At 37.6% G+C, this 15,703-nt stretch overlaps 3 protein-coding genes across 3 annotated transcripts; 1 reads left to right on the forward strand and 2 right to left on the reverse strand.

Moving 5' to 3' along the window:
• Nucleotides 1–810: 810 nt before the first annotated feature.
• LOC17888020 (isoamylase 1, chloroplastic) lies at nt 811–7,583 on the forward strand. Its single transcript, XM_006295758.2, has 18 exons — nt 811–1,225; nt 1,315–1,497; nt 1,610–1,702; nt 1,796–1,948; nt 2,404–2,495; nt 2,850–2,991; nt 3,067–3,174; nt 3,576–3,661; nt 3,955–4,026; nt 4,109–4,235; nt 4,611–4,697; nt 5,120–5,212; nt 5,369–5,524; nt 5,927–6,010; nt 6,278–6,358; nt 6,451–6,533; nt 6,717–6,834; nt 6,984–7,583. Exons 1-18 carry the CDS (start codon nt 896–898, stop codon nt 7,245–7,247), a joined length of 2,352 nt encoding a protein of 783 aa, XP_006295820.1. The 5' UTR covers nt 811–895; the 3' UTR covers nt 7,248–7,583.
• Nucleotides 7,584–7,685: 102 nt separating this feature from the next.
• On the reverse strand, nt 7,686–10,791 carry LOC17888652 (coronatine-insensitive protein 1). The gene is made up of 3 exons (XM_023785227.1): nt 10,084–10,791; nt 8,994–9,474; nt 7,686–8,728 (listed from the first exon to the last, which is right to left on the reverse strand). The coding sequence occupies exons 1-3, from the start codon at nt 10,572–10,574 to the stop codon at nt 7,916–7,918; spliced, it is 1,785 nt and encodes a 594-aa protein (XP_023640995.1). The 5' UTR covers nt 10,575–10,791; the 3' UTR covers nt 7,686–7,915.
• Nucleotides 10,792–11,542: 751 nt separating this feature from the next.
• Nucleotides 11,543–15,563, reverse strand: LOC17889598. The gene is made up of 4 exons (XM_006293737.2): nt 15,017–15,563; nt 14,801–14,916; nt 13,085–13,328; nt 11,543–12,994 (listed from the first exon to the last, which is right to left on the reverse strand). Exons 1-4 carry the CDS (start codon nt 15,356–15,358, stop codon nt 11,783–11,785), a joined length of 1,914 nt encoding a protein of 637 aa, XP_006293799.2. The 5' UTR covers nt 15,359–15,563; the 3' UTR covers nt 11,543–11,782.
• Between the last annotated feature and the right edge of the window lie 140 nt (nt 15,564–15,703).

A 15,703-nucleotide genomic window follows, 5' to 3' on the forward strand; every position in this document is an offset into this window, starting at 1 on the left:
GTACGTTACCAATTGATTATTATCAACAACTTAGATTTTTTTGTTTGGAGTTGGAAGAATCTGAAGTAAAGGGTCCCGGCATCATCACCATGCATGTTAGTATATATGTATGGTCACAGCTCCTTTTGAATACAGTTTTCTCTAAATAAATTTATACTACTATTTATTTGTATATATAGATATATGGTCCCAATGTCCTTTTGTAGATATTTCAAGTATCTTACCATTAGGTAACGTGTTACAATAATTTTTTTAAAAAATGGGATAATTTTTTCTAAAATTTTGAACACATGCAGCTCTTATGGTTAGTACACTAATATAAAGTTTAAACACATTTCCTTTTAAGTTTTAACTTAGGTTGTGGTTGTGGATGTACTGATGCACATGCTATTTTGTCACACATAACTTTGTTTTGTGTGTTAATCCGGTAAATATATTTGATTGATTTTGTAAATTTACTTGGATTTTTTTTCCTTTTATCAAAGTTATATACATTGATATTGTAAAAACATATACATATGTGGGTTGCGTATAATCGTCTTAAATAAAATATCTCTTTGAACGAACTAACGTCAAAAAAGAAAAGAAAGAAGAACAAACAATTAAAACGGACGTGCATGCTGTAATTTGTACAAACAAATTTTCTGATAGCAGAAGTACATGTTAGTGGGTATATGTCTTGAGGCCCATATTTAAGCCCATATATTACCCATTTGTAACGATAGCATCCTTTTAAACCGATAAACTTATTTTTAAGTCGAATTTGGAAATTGCTTTGTAATAATAAAAACAAAATTATAAGAAAATATCAAAATGATCATCACACACACTATGAGTGTCAAACACTTCGTCGTCTCTCTTTCATCACTCCTTTGAGCTCTAAGAAGAGCTTTCCATGGATGCAATCAAATGCAGCTCTAGTTTCCTCCACCACACCAAGCTGAACACTCTCTTCTATAACCACTCTTTTCCTAGAATCTCCACTCCCAATTTCAAGCGCATCTTCCGGCCAATATCGATTTCGGCAAAGGACAGAAGAATCAGCGAAGCTGAAAACGTTGCCGTAGTGGAGAAACCTCTTAAATCAGATAGATTTCTCGTTTCCGATGGTCTTCCTTCACCATTCGGCGCCACCGTCAGAGAGGACGGCGTCAATTTCTCTGTTTACTCTGCAAACTCCGTTTCCGCCACCATCTGCTTGATTTCTCTCTCCGATCTCCGTCAGGTATATCCTTTTTAAAGAGAGTGTTTTTGGGTTTAACTGATATTTTTGTGAAACCCCTTTTTGAATTTGGGTTTAATTTCACGTTGCAGAACAAAGTGACGGAGGAGATTCAGCTCGATCCATCAAGGAATAGAACTGGGCATGTCTGGCATGTGTTTTTGAAAGGGAATTTCAAAGATATGTTGTATGGTTACAGATTTGATGGCAAGTTCTCTCCTGAAGATGGTCACTATTATGACTCTTCTAACATTTTATTGGATCCTTACGCAAAGGTAATCAAAATTTTGATGTTTTCTGAGTAAAGAAATAGAGCAGCTAAACCACTGACCCGTAGACAATCTTCTTGGCTTGGCTATAACTTTCTCCCTTTGTTTGGTTTGGTAGGCAATTATAAGCAGAGATGAGTTTGGAGTTTTGGGACCTGATGAAAATTGTTGGCCTCAAATGGCGTGTATGGTGCCCACTCGTGATGAAGAGGTACCATGATTTTTATTATGCTGTTCTAATTTCTTTTGGATGATATAAATATACTCTTTAATAAGTGATTCTACTGATCTTGCTGCTCTTCAGTTTGATTGGGAAGGGGATATGCATCTGAAGCTGCCACAGAAGGATCTTGTTATATATGAAATGCATGTGCGAGGTTTCACAAGGCATGAATCTAGCAAAATTGAATTTCCTGGAACATACCAGGGTGTTGCAGAGAAGCTTGACCATTTGCAGGTACTGGTTCTCAAACACATTCTGTTGAGAAAACTTTGAACTGTTATTTTGGAACAAGCTTACTATAAATAGTCTCTAGGTGAAATTTTGACAATATCAGTAGCTTTGTTGATAACATATTCATTTGTTCAACACTGAATTCCTCCTTTCTGATCATTGTGGGGTAATGATATCCCAGTTTATCAACTTTAATTATGGTATGTCGTACATATGACTATCTTTGTTTGCAGTTGCTATAAGCTGTCCTCAGTTTTGCAAAGAGCTTATTTGTTTAATTCAGAAGAGATTTTGGTGATTTAACCGATACAAATATTTCTATTTTGGGTAAAAATGAGCACACAGTTTCATTAGTTTTCGGTTCTAATAATATCTGCTTAGCTAGAACCCTCATCTAACTGAAAATATCATCAAGTAGAGATCAGGGATGTCAACTTAATTTGTTTACATATTTACAGGAGCTTGGGATAAATTGCATAGAATTAATGCCATGTCACGAGTTTAATGAGCTGGAGTATCACAGCTACAATACGATACTGGGAGACCATAGGTAAGCCATAGACCATGCCTTTTTTGATGAAAATACCTCTACTGGTTTTTGCTCTTTCATTTTTTTTTATCAAGTGTCTTCTAGTATGAGCAAACTACATAGTGGAAACACTCAATGTTAACATATGTGGATGATAGCATGTATTAATTATTCTAAAGAATTCTTCAACTAGGATTTTTGTTCTCTCAGGAAACTTCAGATTAATGAGGGGTGAAATAACTTAAAAGATAATATCATATATCTGGAATGGAAAGAAGCTCTCTCACATGAAATTATACTATCTTTAATTCTCACACGATAACTCAGTTAAATGTTGGATATAGCATGTATAATCAGGTTGTCTTGCTTGTTCAGGGTAAATTTTTGGGGTTACTCTACTATTGGATTCTTCTCACCCATGATCAGATATTCATCGGCAAGCTCTCGCAGCTTTGCTGGAAGAGCCATAAATGAGTTTAAAATTCTTGTTAAAGAGGCACATAAACGAGGAATTGAGGTGACAACTAGTCTCCTAGTAGCTAAGTATTTGTTGTTAGGTTTACGGATGCAGGTCTTGATAGATTTTAAGCAGGTAATCATGGATGTCGTTTTGAACCACACAGCTGAAGGCAATGAAAAAGGACCCATTTTCTCATTTAGAGGAGTTGATAACAGTGTCTATTACATGGTTGCTCCAAAGGTAAAGCTCATCAAGCAGTCATGTGTTTCTTTTGTTTCGTTGCTTAGAGAACAAGAGACAATCAAAAGATCTGTGGGGTTAGAATCTAAAATCTAGGACTCTTTTTCTTCTGTCATTTGAAACATAAACTACATTCAATAAATTAAGTCGCTTTGCTGATTTAAAGTTCTTGATTGGTCGGTTCAGTAACTTATCATGCATCAGAAACCTGTAGAACTGCCTTTTAAATTTTCTGCATGACCTTTACATAACTCTGCTAGGACTAGAAAAATAGTATATATTCCACCTAGTGATGATTCATAATGCTTTTGGTTTCATAGTTTGTAGACTCATACAGATAATTCTGATATGATATGTTTATCAATGAATCTAAAGTTTAAGCATATTTTGTGATTTAACAGGGCGAATTCTATAACTATTCAGGCTGTGGTAATACATTCAACTGCAATCATCCTGTGGTGCGTCAATTCATAGTAGATTGCCTGAGGTAGTTCCCAAAAATAGAGCAGATGTATTGCTTGGCTTTTTTGTCAAATTAAGTCTGTTATGTTCATTGTTGTTCTTGCGAACTCTCATGGTCTCGTGTCTAGGCTGCATTTGTTACAAATAATTTTAGGCCATTTGTTTATGATGACATCTCGTTTATAATGTAATCCTTATATTCCACCCTGGTTACTTTGAATTTTTGACTCAAGAATCCTTACACTAGGTTGATTTCCGAAAATGTATTGATTTCAGTTAAATCCTCCTAAGCCTGTGGATATCTCTCTCGTTAAACAGATATTGGGTAACAGAGATGCATGTTGACGGCTTCCGCTTTGATCTTGGTTCAATTATGTCAAGGAGCAGCAGGTGCAGATGTTAGAGAGTACGTGAAATGAGTGCTTGTTTGATCCATATGTTTCTGGAATATTTATTTTTCTATTCTTGTTAGTCTATGGGATGCAGCCAATGTTTATGGGGCTGATATAGAAGGTGACTTGCTGACAACTGGTACCCCTATTACCTGCCCTCCAGTAATTGATATGATAAGTAATGATCCAATACTCCGTGGTGTTAAGGTGATAAACTAGCTCCCTTGACATTTCCCCTTTAGGTAACATTGGTTTACATTGTTCAGAGTATAGAGATGCTGACTATATCACTACTATATTTTCTCATTCCATAACTAAACTTTTAAAACTCGTAATTAGTGATCTGCATGCATCAAAAGATTATTTAGCATAAAACCTGTTTTATTTCTTCTTGTTGTACTTAAGACTTCAGTATTGAATTATTCCTGTGTAAAATTTCCATGTGATCTTCCAATATATGTCCTAATCCCCAGTCCTGTAGATGATTGTGATAAAGTAATCATTTTCTTAATGTAAACACATTCACCAACGTAAGATCGTTGATGACGGGATATTTATATTATATTGCTTCTTTGTAAACAGCTGATAGCTGAAGCATGGGATGCGGGTGGGCTATACCAAGTTGGCATGTTTCCACACTGGGGTATTTGGTCTGAGTGGAATGGAAAGGTCAGTAAATGTATTACGAGCAAAAAGTGTTTTTCTTTTTATTGAGATATTCATTACATGAAACTAATGTCTTCAGTCGTAGTGAATATAAGGAAAAGTAGGAGCACGGTGTGCCAAATCTGATGTGATAATTAATGGTTATTCATCTTTCTACTGACCCTTAGAATCTGCTCTAATCAGTTGAAAAAGAAACAGGCTATGTGATCTGCCTTTACTAATAAACATAAATGTATATCAGCTTGTATTAACAATGAACACGGAAATCTTTATGACTTATTGTTATTACCCAATAGACAACAGTCTGACATGAGGCAAGAATAAATGAATGTTCAGTTCTTGTGACAGTTTCCATTTCGTGTGTGCATGATATCAATCATCGTTGTAAATTTAATATTGGACAGTGACATTCTTGTCCGTTTCAGTTCCGGGATGTTGTGAGACAGTTCATAAAAGGCACCGATGGCTTTGCCGGTGCTTTTGCTGAATGTCTCTGTGGAAGCCCAAATCTGTACCAGGTAAAGTTAACGTCTACTATACTTGGGTGTCTCCATACATATCTAATCTTCTTCTTTGTTTTTTTTTTTTCAGATATCTTATCTTTATTGTGATATTCTTGGTTGTTATATTGTTCTTGTATAGCTTATTGATATTTGATTGTGTCTGTGCATCAGGGAGGTAGGAAACCTTGGAACAGCATCAATTTTATATGTGCGCATGATGGTTTTACGTTGGGAGATTTAGTAACTTACAACAATAAGAATAACTTGGCAAATGGAGAAGAGAATAATGATGGAGAGAATCACAATTATAGCTGGAACTGTGGAGAGGTAAAGATATTAGCTTTGTGCTCTTGTGTGGAATTTCTTTTTTGCTCTTTTGCACAAAAGTATTTTAGTATGGCTAAATATTCGTTAAAATTATCACTATAAATAATTTTAACCTAAATAGCTGCAGCTTCCTTAAAGAAGTATAGAGTGGATCATAATTAGTAGTTTTGCAACTACAAGAAACACATGTTCTAAGTAGGTTTTTATAGATTAAAACTGGAAGTTCAACATCAAACATCTAAACTTCAGATACTTGATTGGATTCTCGTTGTTTTCTCTTTCATCAGCTATGTGAATTCAGTCTCTGTAATATCATAAGACCTTTTGTGGAATGTTTAAAATCTGAAATGAATGGCTTAACATTTTTACCTAAAATTTCAATTAATTGGTATTGGGCTGCAGGAGGGAGACTTTGCAAGTATATCGGTGAAGAGATTAAGGAAAAGACAGATGCGGAATTTCTTTGTTTCCCTCATGGTTTCCCAAGTAAAGCTAACCATTTTTTTACATCTTTTGTTCTAATTCCTGCTTAAAGCTCTTTTGACTAATGTTTACACATTGAACTATAATACTGAAGTAGGGTCACTGAGTTCAAAAGAACCACAAGAGAAATTAACTCCACTAGCAATTAAGTACTATGCAGTGATTGTATGCATTTGCAACATGTTAAGTAATAATATAAGGGTTAAGAACGTTAATACACATTCTAAGCATGAGCCAATTTCTTTGTCATGCTGAACTATTTATCACCAGGGTGTCCCGATGATCTACATGGGAGATGAATATGGCCATACAAAGGGGGGAAACAACAACACCTATTGCCATGACAACTATGTAAACCCTTAATGCTTTGTTTTTGAGATGATTCTATGTTTCTTTTCTCCCAATAATATCTTTCCAATAATGTTAATACAATTCTGAGGCAGTTGAACTATTTTCGGTGGGATAAAAAGGAAGAAGCAGACTCCGACTTCTTCAGATTCTGCCGTCTTCTTATCAAGTTTCGTGAGTACGTAATCTTCTTTTATGAGTATTACGTAAGCTTAGATGATTGCTTTCATATAATTTCGAATCCAAGAATTGACATGCTACTTTCTTCTCACCTTCTCATATGTGTTGTCTTGCTTTTGCAATCCTCTTTTTTTCCCAGCTTTTGGATTTTCTGATTTATGGGAATTGTATTGTCTTGTAGTGAATGTGAATCACTTGGCCTGTACGATTTTCCAACAGCAAAGCGTCTGCAGTGGCATGGTCTTGCTCCTGAGGTGCCAGATTGGTCTGAAATAAGTCGATTTGTTGCATTTTCACTGGTACTATTTTTCTCATACCCTAATCTCTTGTCACTTAGGTAGTGGTGTTATAAAGCAAGAGCGCACATTTGATATCTCTAGGAACTGAAACCTCTTTACAAGGACAGCTTCTTATATTAGTGATTAAATATATCTTTGCTATTGTACAGGTTGATTCTGTGAAGAGAGAAATCTATGTGGCATTCAACACGAGTCATCTAGCCACTCTTGTTTCACTCCCTAGCCGGCCTGGATACCGATGGGAGCCATTTGTAGACACGAGCAAACCGAGCCCTTATGACTGCATGACACCGGACCTCCCAGAGAGAGAAACAGCGATGAAGCAGTATAGGCACTTCTTGGATGCAAATATGTACCCAATGCTCAGTTACTCTTCCATCATTCTCCATCTTTCACCAGTTGACGACAGTTGAGACTGACTTTGCGTGATTTCTCCAAAAGTTCACTTGAAGAAAACACAACATATGGGGGAATCTTCTCAGATGTGAATGAGATCATATACGACAATTATTTCATTACCTAGATAATGTATTATTGTAAAGGTTCTTTTGTGGTAAGAAGAATCTGAATGGGGTACCTTTGGTCGGCTTGAGATATGTCCACTCATTCTTTATAGATTCCTTTATCATCTGTTATTTAATCAGAAGCTTGTTACATCAACATCGTCCTCCTTGAAATTCGTGTGAGAACAAGAAATCAAAGTTTTCATCTATAAAGTTGTATGAATGAATAACTTACTTCTTCCCTTATTTACTAATGTTTTTGAAAAAAATTATATTTGTCACAACAACAGAGAGAGTTACAGAAATGCCAACCAAATCAAATAATGTAAATCGACGATAAAGCAGAAATCTCTCAAAATCTTCGGGGTTTTATTGAAAAAGGAAAGAGACAGAGACCCCTGTGGAAAAATAAAAATGTGATGGCCATACAAACAAGACTATGTAATCTCCCAAAACCATTGACGGATACAACATGAAACCCAAAAAAAATAAGAACCAAAGGTACACAGTTCGTGGAAACCCCAAAACTCGAGACTAGAAAAGATGACCAAATCTTTATATACAAACCTGTTTTTTGGTCATATCATATTTGGCTCCTTCAGGACTCTAACAGTTGTTGGACAATCGGTTCTCTGACCAGCCAGAGAGTAGTAAGCCAATATATGAGCCGGATGCTCCATCTCTCTTATCTCTCCTAGCTGATTCACTTCTGGGACTTTTCTCGATGGAATCAGCTCGATGTTCCAGTACGGTCTAGCCATCTGCATTAGGTCTTGTCCCGTCATCGATGCTCTATAACCTTGTACCCAAAGGTATCTCAGTGAGGGCAATTTCGTAACCGCTGCAGCAATTGCTCGCTCACTGAAGCAACAACCTCTCATCTCAAGCTTCTGTAGATTTGGACAACCTCTTGAGAATTCCATTAGACCCTCATCTGATTCACCTACGTAACCCAACAGCATCCATCTCACGTTTGGGCTGTATTGTCCGATATAACTTAAGCCCACGTCAGTTAAGCCACCTTGTCTCAGATAAAATGCAAACCGTCTGAGTTTCTTGCATCCAATCAAGAGGGATCGGACTCCGTTGTCCAGTGGTAAATCTGTAATCCTTTCTTCCCGGTCAAGTAAGACAAGGCGGAAGTCACAGAGGTTTTTCAGATATGTGCCAATGCTTTCAAGAGATTCGTTAGTTATATCTGAGACATACACCGCCATGTATTCTAGCTCCTGGCAGCCCTGAGCCAAAGCAATAAGTCCTCTTTGTGAGACTAACCCTTCTTCGTCCTCCATTCCTTGCTCATCTGCCCCTCGTTCAATCCTCAGCCGCTTCAAATGCTTACAGTGCTGTGCAAGAACCTCTAGACCCCTATCTCCGATTACATTCCTTGTCTGAAATACAACAAGAATTTCAGTGGAATATTTTTATGTAAGGAGAACAGATATTGCATTCAAATCCCCTATCTACCACATTTTATACTTTTAATGCTAGATTCATGATAGTTAACAGTGTTGAATTGATAAGAAAAAGGTGAATTACTTGCTTTAGAAATCTTTCACAAACAAACAGGATGAGTAATCAATATGAACATATACCACTAATGACGCAGCCCCAAATATGTAGTTAACAAGACAGGAGAGTTAATCACATATTTACCTCGAGAATTTCCAAATTCGGACACTTTTGGATTAGCGTACAATGATCATCAGTTTCTAGCAATGCATAAAGCAAATCCAATTTCCGGATTTGGGCTGCGAATGGAAATAGTATTGGCATTTCATTAGGTCCCATGTAAGAGAGGCCCAGACGACATAGTTTTCGGGGGAAAACCAGATTCATGTACTTCTCAGGCATTCCAATATCCTCATTTAAAGAGCCACCACAGAATTCTTCAAGATTAGCAGCAGCCTTAAAGAACCCAACTAGTTCCAAAATCTCAAAGTCACCGACCTTCACAGAAACCAGAGAGCGGCAATTTCTAGCAATGGCTTCCAAGTCTTTAGGGCTGATTTTGGCAAACTCCGTCATGTAGAAGTTTAAAACCTCAAGAGATGTGTTGTGCAGAGCAAGCTCATGAAGCCACTTACCATCCTTTTCAATAAAAGAGCTCTCTTCCATTAACAACGTTTTTATTTTCCTGGAGAAAACAGCAGACATAAACATGAATAAAGTAAAAAGAACAACTCAAACAGCAGACATTGACAACGTTTTTGGATTTTCAACTAGAACTGAAGGCACAACTTGCAGAGAAAATCCGCACCAAGGTTTATACTTCCCCAATTGAGAAATAAGTGAACAACATTGCAATTTCTGCTTTAATAGCAAGCATACCAGTGGCAGAGCAATTAAGGATATAAAAACAACATTAATTCCTAGAAACTGCAAATGTTCGAAATGGATATTTCCGCTTATATAACTCTTGACTGTAAAGTGTGGTAAGAAATCAATATAAAGTAAGGTTCAACGATATCAACAAACAGAAAAAGTGCGCACCAAAGTTTAATACTTACCCAATTGAGCTAAAAAATATCAGATCTTCGAAACACAAACTTCAAGATGGTTCTTTTTATACAACTGATTTAAAAGTTAAAAAAAAAGAAAGGGAGCCAAGTGCAATCTTGTTCTACAGTTGTAGTTGAAGCGTAGAGTTGCAAAAGAAGTTCAAAAAGCATCGATTCGGAGTAGCAAACTCAAAAGCTAGAAACAAGAGACAAGTAGAAGGATGCTCGCACAGAAAGAAATGTACCTGCAGTGTGTAACGATGCTCAAAAGGCCATCAGTAGTGAAACCAGAGCACTTGTCGAGCTTCAAAGCCTCAAGATCATCTGATCTGGCTTTAGCTAAACGATCCAGATCTAAGTCACTGACAATCATCCGTCGGAAGTGCACTGACTTGAGCTGCCTTAGCGAGTTGGAAATCTCGGTAACCCAAGGAGTAACATATCCTCCCCAGTTCTCCGGGATAAGATTAAACATAGCTGCTCTAGGCTTGCCTTTAAGCTTGAGCGACCTCAGGTTGGGGAAGCGACGGCTGAGACGATCGGGAGTGGCGGTGTAGCAGAGCGCCATAGTGACATGCTCCCTGGTCTCGGAATCAATCTTGAACCACCTCCGGCACACCAAAGACGCCGAATCTCGATCTTTGGGCTCGGTTATGTAAGTCATAACTTGCTCGATGACGTCATCTACCGTCGCAACGCAGCTCAATCTACACCTCTTGATATCAGGATCCTCCATCGAATCCAACCGAACCAAAAAAAAAAAACTAACCAACGAAAAAAAAACGAATCCAAGAAAGATTCGATTTATTCAAGAGACCCGAAGATTAAGAATAGAAAACTCAGTGGCAGATCCAAGGAAACACATAAGGTCAAGTGAGAAGGAAGGAAGCAAGAGAGAGAGATCCGAAGAGACAGTGAATCAGAGAAGCAAAGAGATGAGAGTGAGGGAGAAGGAGAAGGAGAAGGAGACACGCGTAGGAAGAAGAGGCGGATTGGGAGGAAGGAGGAAGGAGGAAGAAGAAGAAAGTGGAACGAGGAGGGAGAAGGAATCAAGAAAAAAAAAAAAAGAAAAAAAAAATCGATTGGTTAATATATAAATTTTGGGGATCAATCAAGTGGGACGACGATAGGAGAGATGAGACACAGTGAAGTTGACGGTGGAGATGCGATCTTTCTTTCTCTTCTTCTTCTCCTTCTTAATTTCTTTTTTCTTTTTTCCTTTTTTATTAGCAGGTGGTCAGATCTTTAGCTACACGACAAGATTAACCAATCTGGTTTTGATTTATTCGATGGACAAATCATTTATTTATTGGTTAATAACCTCAATTCTAAGCCAAATAAAAATAATCTTATTATTTAGTACTATTATTTCATATGATAAAAGTCTATTTTCTTTTCTAGGATAATTTTTTCCTTTCCGCTTTTAATGAGAAAAGAAAAAGTAGTTGACTATATGAAAAATGTTAGAACCTAATATGGTTTTACCTATATTTGTTGAAGAAAAACAACTTAAATAATGTTTTAACAGAATCAACAATGATGTAATCTTTTGTGATTATGATTATGAATATGGAAAACGCGAAAGAGAAGAGTGTGTACTACAACTATTAAGATATGTTCTCGCTGTATGATCGATCTATCTTTCACCTTTTTCTCTTTTTCCCATAATAATGCTGTGTTAAGTTGTTGGAATTCGCAGAAAAATATTTAAAATTTGCCAAATAACTTTTTTATTATTATCGTATTTCTTAGCTTCCTTTGAAACTCGGAAATAACAAAGGTGAATAAGCAAGCTACAAAAAACCCCGACTAATTACATCTGAGACAAAAGACTAGAGCGTGAACAAAACCAAGAACGAAGCTGAGAGATGAGTTTCACGACCGCCCCCACTTGCTATACACTTAAAACACACTTACATAGAACCCCAAACAAAACCAAAAACACTAACCAGAAGTCTCTCTGGGAGGCGCAGGCACTCCTTCGCCTGAGTTCACACTCTCACCACCACCATCTCCTCCATCCCCTGAACTCGGTTGTTGCAGCCCAATAGGTGCAAACAAGCTCACACCACTCACATCCCGGTTCCCACTGTACAGACCCCTGCTTCCATGGTGGTTCAAAGGAGCAGTGGTTGTTGCACTGGCTCCACTTATGAGCAACCGTAGTGTTTCTCTTGCGCCTTTCTCTACCAGAGAATCATTCTCCACCGGGATCGGAGAGATGCCTGTGGGTATCATCCCGGTGGGTCCTGCACTTACTAGATAGCCTTGACCCGATGAGCAGATATCAATGACTGGAATATGAACAATAGGGTCGCACATTATAGGAATCATCATCTGCTGGGATGATGATGAGGAGCCCGTCATGGGTATGTGGTGGACTAAAGGTAATGGAGGGATGTCCGAGAGATCAAGCGGTGATGATGGAATCAAAAACCCATCTGATCCTGATGCTGGTAACAACGATGATGGCAATAAGGAGGAAAGGGGCGGAAGTGAAGGTAGCTCGATGGATAGTGGTGGGAACTGATAAGAGGCAGATGTTGCGTGAAGCGATGAGGTGCTCGGAGGGCACCAGCAGTAATAAGGTGAAAAGACTGGTGGACCCATCTTCAAAGGAAATTGTGGTGGTCCGGTCATTGTACTTGGTGTTAATTCTGCTGCTCCGAAAGCAATAAATTGACTGCTTCCATTATTCTCCTCAGCGGTTTCTTCACCTTCTCCTTCCAACTGTATAAAGCCCTCTAGATTGGTGGGGGTGGAAGTAATGGGTAAATTATCAAAGATTGGAAAATGCCCTTCACTGCGTCTTTTTGATTTATCTCTAGAGGAGATTCGTAGAGAAGAATTTTTCATTGTGTTTTCTTTGAAGGAGCTTGATCTAGGGCTGAGGCTTCCTTGGGCCTTTGTCAGTTGAGTCCCACTGTGGCGTGCTCTAAGAGATTTTGATGATGCACTCGAGGAGGAAGAATCAGCCGTTTCAGAAGAGCCAGAAGACGATAATGATTCAGGAGTTGGGACCGGACAACCTTTGATGTTGGGCACTACTGAACCCATAAGATACAAACGGAGATGAGAAGCAACGGAGCCAAGACGCGATTCTTCAATTCCAGTTAATTCCGAGATTGATGGCTTCTTTTTTATCAAGTCTTTCATCTACACAGGAATAAAACAAATAGATAATGAGAAAATCTAGATACAAAGACAAGGATTCAAAAACAAAATTATCATCTCAATCTCACCAACCTTCCTACGCAATTCAGTTCCCAGAAGTTTTGACTTCTCTGAGCACCAATAGTAGAAAGCATTGCCGTCTGCAATCCTTATGACAAAAGATCTACCAGAGCTGTCAGCATTTATCTCCTCAATTGACACGGCAGAGCACTGAGATTTACTGCTATATGTAAAGAGTTGTTCTGAATGGCCATTGTCTCCGATAAATGAAAGTCTCAAGTCGGATGTTGGCAAGACGATAAGGCTCAAGTTACCCCTGATCAATGAGAAATAAAATGTCAGCAAATTAGTCAAAAAGAATCTCTAATATCAAACCCAAGGCACTAACAAATAAAAACTAGATGCTAATAACCAGACAATGAAGTTGGATCAAGTCCAGGAGCTTTTAATGATCTCGCAACATAACAAGTTGTCCCTAATTTTAAACTACTAGAAAAGAATCTATTAACATACATACAATTGCTTACTTAATAGCTGACCTATTCTAAGTTATTGACAGTACAGTCCTAATATGCCACCCCAAGCTTCTCTCATTGAGAAGAAATGTACACTAAATTGAGACTTTTATGACAGAATCTTAGCCTAACTGAAACTACATCATTCATAAGTTATAAGGACCTCAATGACCCAAAAAAATTGTTTCCTCCACAGTGCAACTTCGAAGAAGTTGACCCAAAAAAAAAAAAAAAAATGATTATCTAATAGCATCCCAAAACGAACTTTAAATAGACCAATTGTTATATTTTCAACAGAATGGTGCCACCAGTAAGGCCATTTAGACCAAATAAGTAGTCACGATAAGAGAAAAACAGAAAAACAAATCAAAACAAAAAAATAACAATTTAAAGAAAGCCACAGCAAATAATGTAACGTGTTTAAGAAGAATATAAAGTCAGTATGTTATGATAAACACAGAGAATATTAAAGCCTATGTGACTACAAATTCAAGAGCAAACTATACAGCATCGGAGATGAAACTACCTTTACTTCATCATCTACCAGAGATCATAACAGATAACGCCCACATTACCTACAATAAAAAATACATTTTATTTGGAAAGATGAACAGTATCACCAAACTACTGACTGAGTTTCCTATGATTTCTAAATGCCTTAAATTTAAACCCAGGTAAGTCATGCATAGATCTGATTACTAAACGTTAGATATACATTAAGACAAACATCACTAACCAAATGGGTAAAGACTATGTAATTTAACTAACCTCCAAAGTGTTAGCACATAATAGAACTGCAAAAGATTAGTAAAACAGAGATGCAACATTTAATATGGAAACAGGCATAGTATTTAATAAACGAGCTTGAACCATGAGACCAGACATGGAGAAAGTATCAATAGCACTAAAGCATGAATTGCATGTGTGCAGACACAAATCAGCATGTTCAACTTACTTTAAATCATCAGATGATTTCAAAATCACAATTGATTTAGCTAATCAGCCTTTAAGGGAGCACTGTTTAATGAAAAAAATGGCGTAATCAATGGCAGATTGCACAAAAAACCCAATAATCAACCTTCTCTTATATGCTATGCAACAGCTCTAACATAAGACCCATCTTCAAAGCCCGAAAAAAATCTAAAATTATAGAGCTCTAGAGTAGAGCTGGAATTAACAGACCATCATGTTCACATATCACTAAGAAAACAAAGAAGAAACTAGCAATTAACATAGACAGGACTCATGAAACATTGGATATCTGGTTGATTACCTTGTGGTAGTGGGGCGCATTAGAATGCCGTCCTTCTTAATCTTCCCGACGCGAACGGAAACCAGAGGTATGCAAAAACATCTAGCCAGCATACCAATTTCAGCCGGCTCGAAGTGCTATTCAAATAAAACAAGCAAAATGATAAACATCCCATCCAAAAAAAAATGATATTCAGAAACAGAAGATCAATTAAAAACACACACAAATAGTACAAACCTGGCTAAGATGAGCAAGCAATCGATCTTCAGCCATCCCGTTAGAGACGTTAAGCTTCAACAACGGCTTCAACCTCTCGTCACCTCGACAAGCTCCCATAACTTGCATATCCAGAGCTTGCAGCCACCGTAAAACCCTATCCTCACCAACCAAAAAGTCTCCGCCACCTCCTCCGGTTTCTTCAGTCAACGGATCTGAAACACTACTCTCGGTCCTCGTCGATTCAGTCTCCCCTTCAAATCCGTTAGATCGAGAATCATACGAGAAATCATCGCCGTCATTTGGCTGATCATCACGGTGACGATCATCTTCTCCGGAGTCTCGTTTCCTAGAATCGGCCATATCAAAATATTCGGATCGGTGAAAAAAAAAACTTATACAGAGAAACCAAAAACTTCGATCCAGAAATTGCAAACAGACGAATATAAAATAAATCGTTGGAGAACCCTACAGAACCGATGAATGCTTTCAAAAGAATCAAAATCCAGAGATTTTTTTTTCCGATGCAAAATTGCGAGAGAGAAAGAGAGATAGGGGTTTTTTTTTTTTTTTTGGGAGCTTAGAGAGCTTAGAGAGAAGAGATATAAATATCTTTTTAGTTTTGGGGAGGAAAGAATTGAAACAAGTGCCTTTTATTTTGATTCCCTTCCGCGTCGTAGCGGATTATGGAAAAAAAAAAAGATAAAG

This window comes from Capsella rubella, unplaced genomic scaffold, assembly GCF_000375325.1.
Source record: "Capsella rubella cultivar Monte Gargano unplaced genomic scaffold, Caprub1_0 scaffold_4, whole genome shotgun sequence".
Lineage (NCBI taxonomy): Eukaryota > Viridiplantae > Streptophyta > Magnoliopsida > Brassicales > Brassicaceae > Capsella > Capsella rubella.

What these genes read in the sequence shown, in the direction of transcription:
- LOC17888020 (XM_006295758.2), top strand. Translation starts at nt 896, where the DNA reads ATGGATGCAATCAAATGCAGCTCTAGTTTCCTCCACCACACCAAGCTG. An exon ending in AGAAGCTTGACCATTTGCAG is followed by an intron (nt 1,949 to 2,403) that starts GTACTGGTTCTC and finishes ACATATTTACAG; the next exon opens with GAGCTTGGGATAAATTGCAT. An exon ending in TTTCCCTCATGGTTTCCCAA is followed by an intron (nt 6,011 to 6,277) that starts GTAAAGCTAACC and finishes ATTTATCACCAG; the next exon opens with GGTGTCCCGATGATCTACAT.
- LOC17888652 (XM_023785227.1), bottom strand. Translation starts at nt 10,574, where the DNA reads ATGGAGGATCCTGATATCAAGAGGTGTAGATTGAGCTGCGTTGCGACG. An exon ending in AGCATCGTTACACACTGCAG is followed by an intron (nt 9,475 to 10,083) that starts GTACATTTCTTT and finishes TGTTTTCTCCAG; the next exon opens with GAAAATAAAAACGTTGTTAA. An exon ending in CGAATTTGGAAATTCTCGAG is followed by an intron (nt 8,729 to 8,993) that starts GTAAATATGTGA and finishes GTTGTATTTCAG; the next exon opens with ACAAGGAATGTAATCGGAGA.
- LOC17889598 (XM_006293737.2), bottom strand. Translation starts at nt 15,358, where the DNA reads ATGGCCGATTCTAGGAAACGAGACTCCGGAGAAGATGATCGTCACCGT. An exon ending in TGCTTGCTCATCTTAGCCAG is followed by an intron (nt 14,917 to 15,016) that starts GTTTGTACTATT and finishes TTATTTGAATAG; the next exon opens with CACTTCGAGCCGGCTGAAAT. An exon ending in ATGCGCCCCACTACCACAAG is followed by an intron (nt 13,329 to 14,800) that starts GTAATCAACCAG and finishes CTCATTGATCAG; the next exon opens with GGGTAACTTGAGCCTTATCG.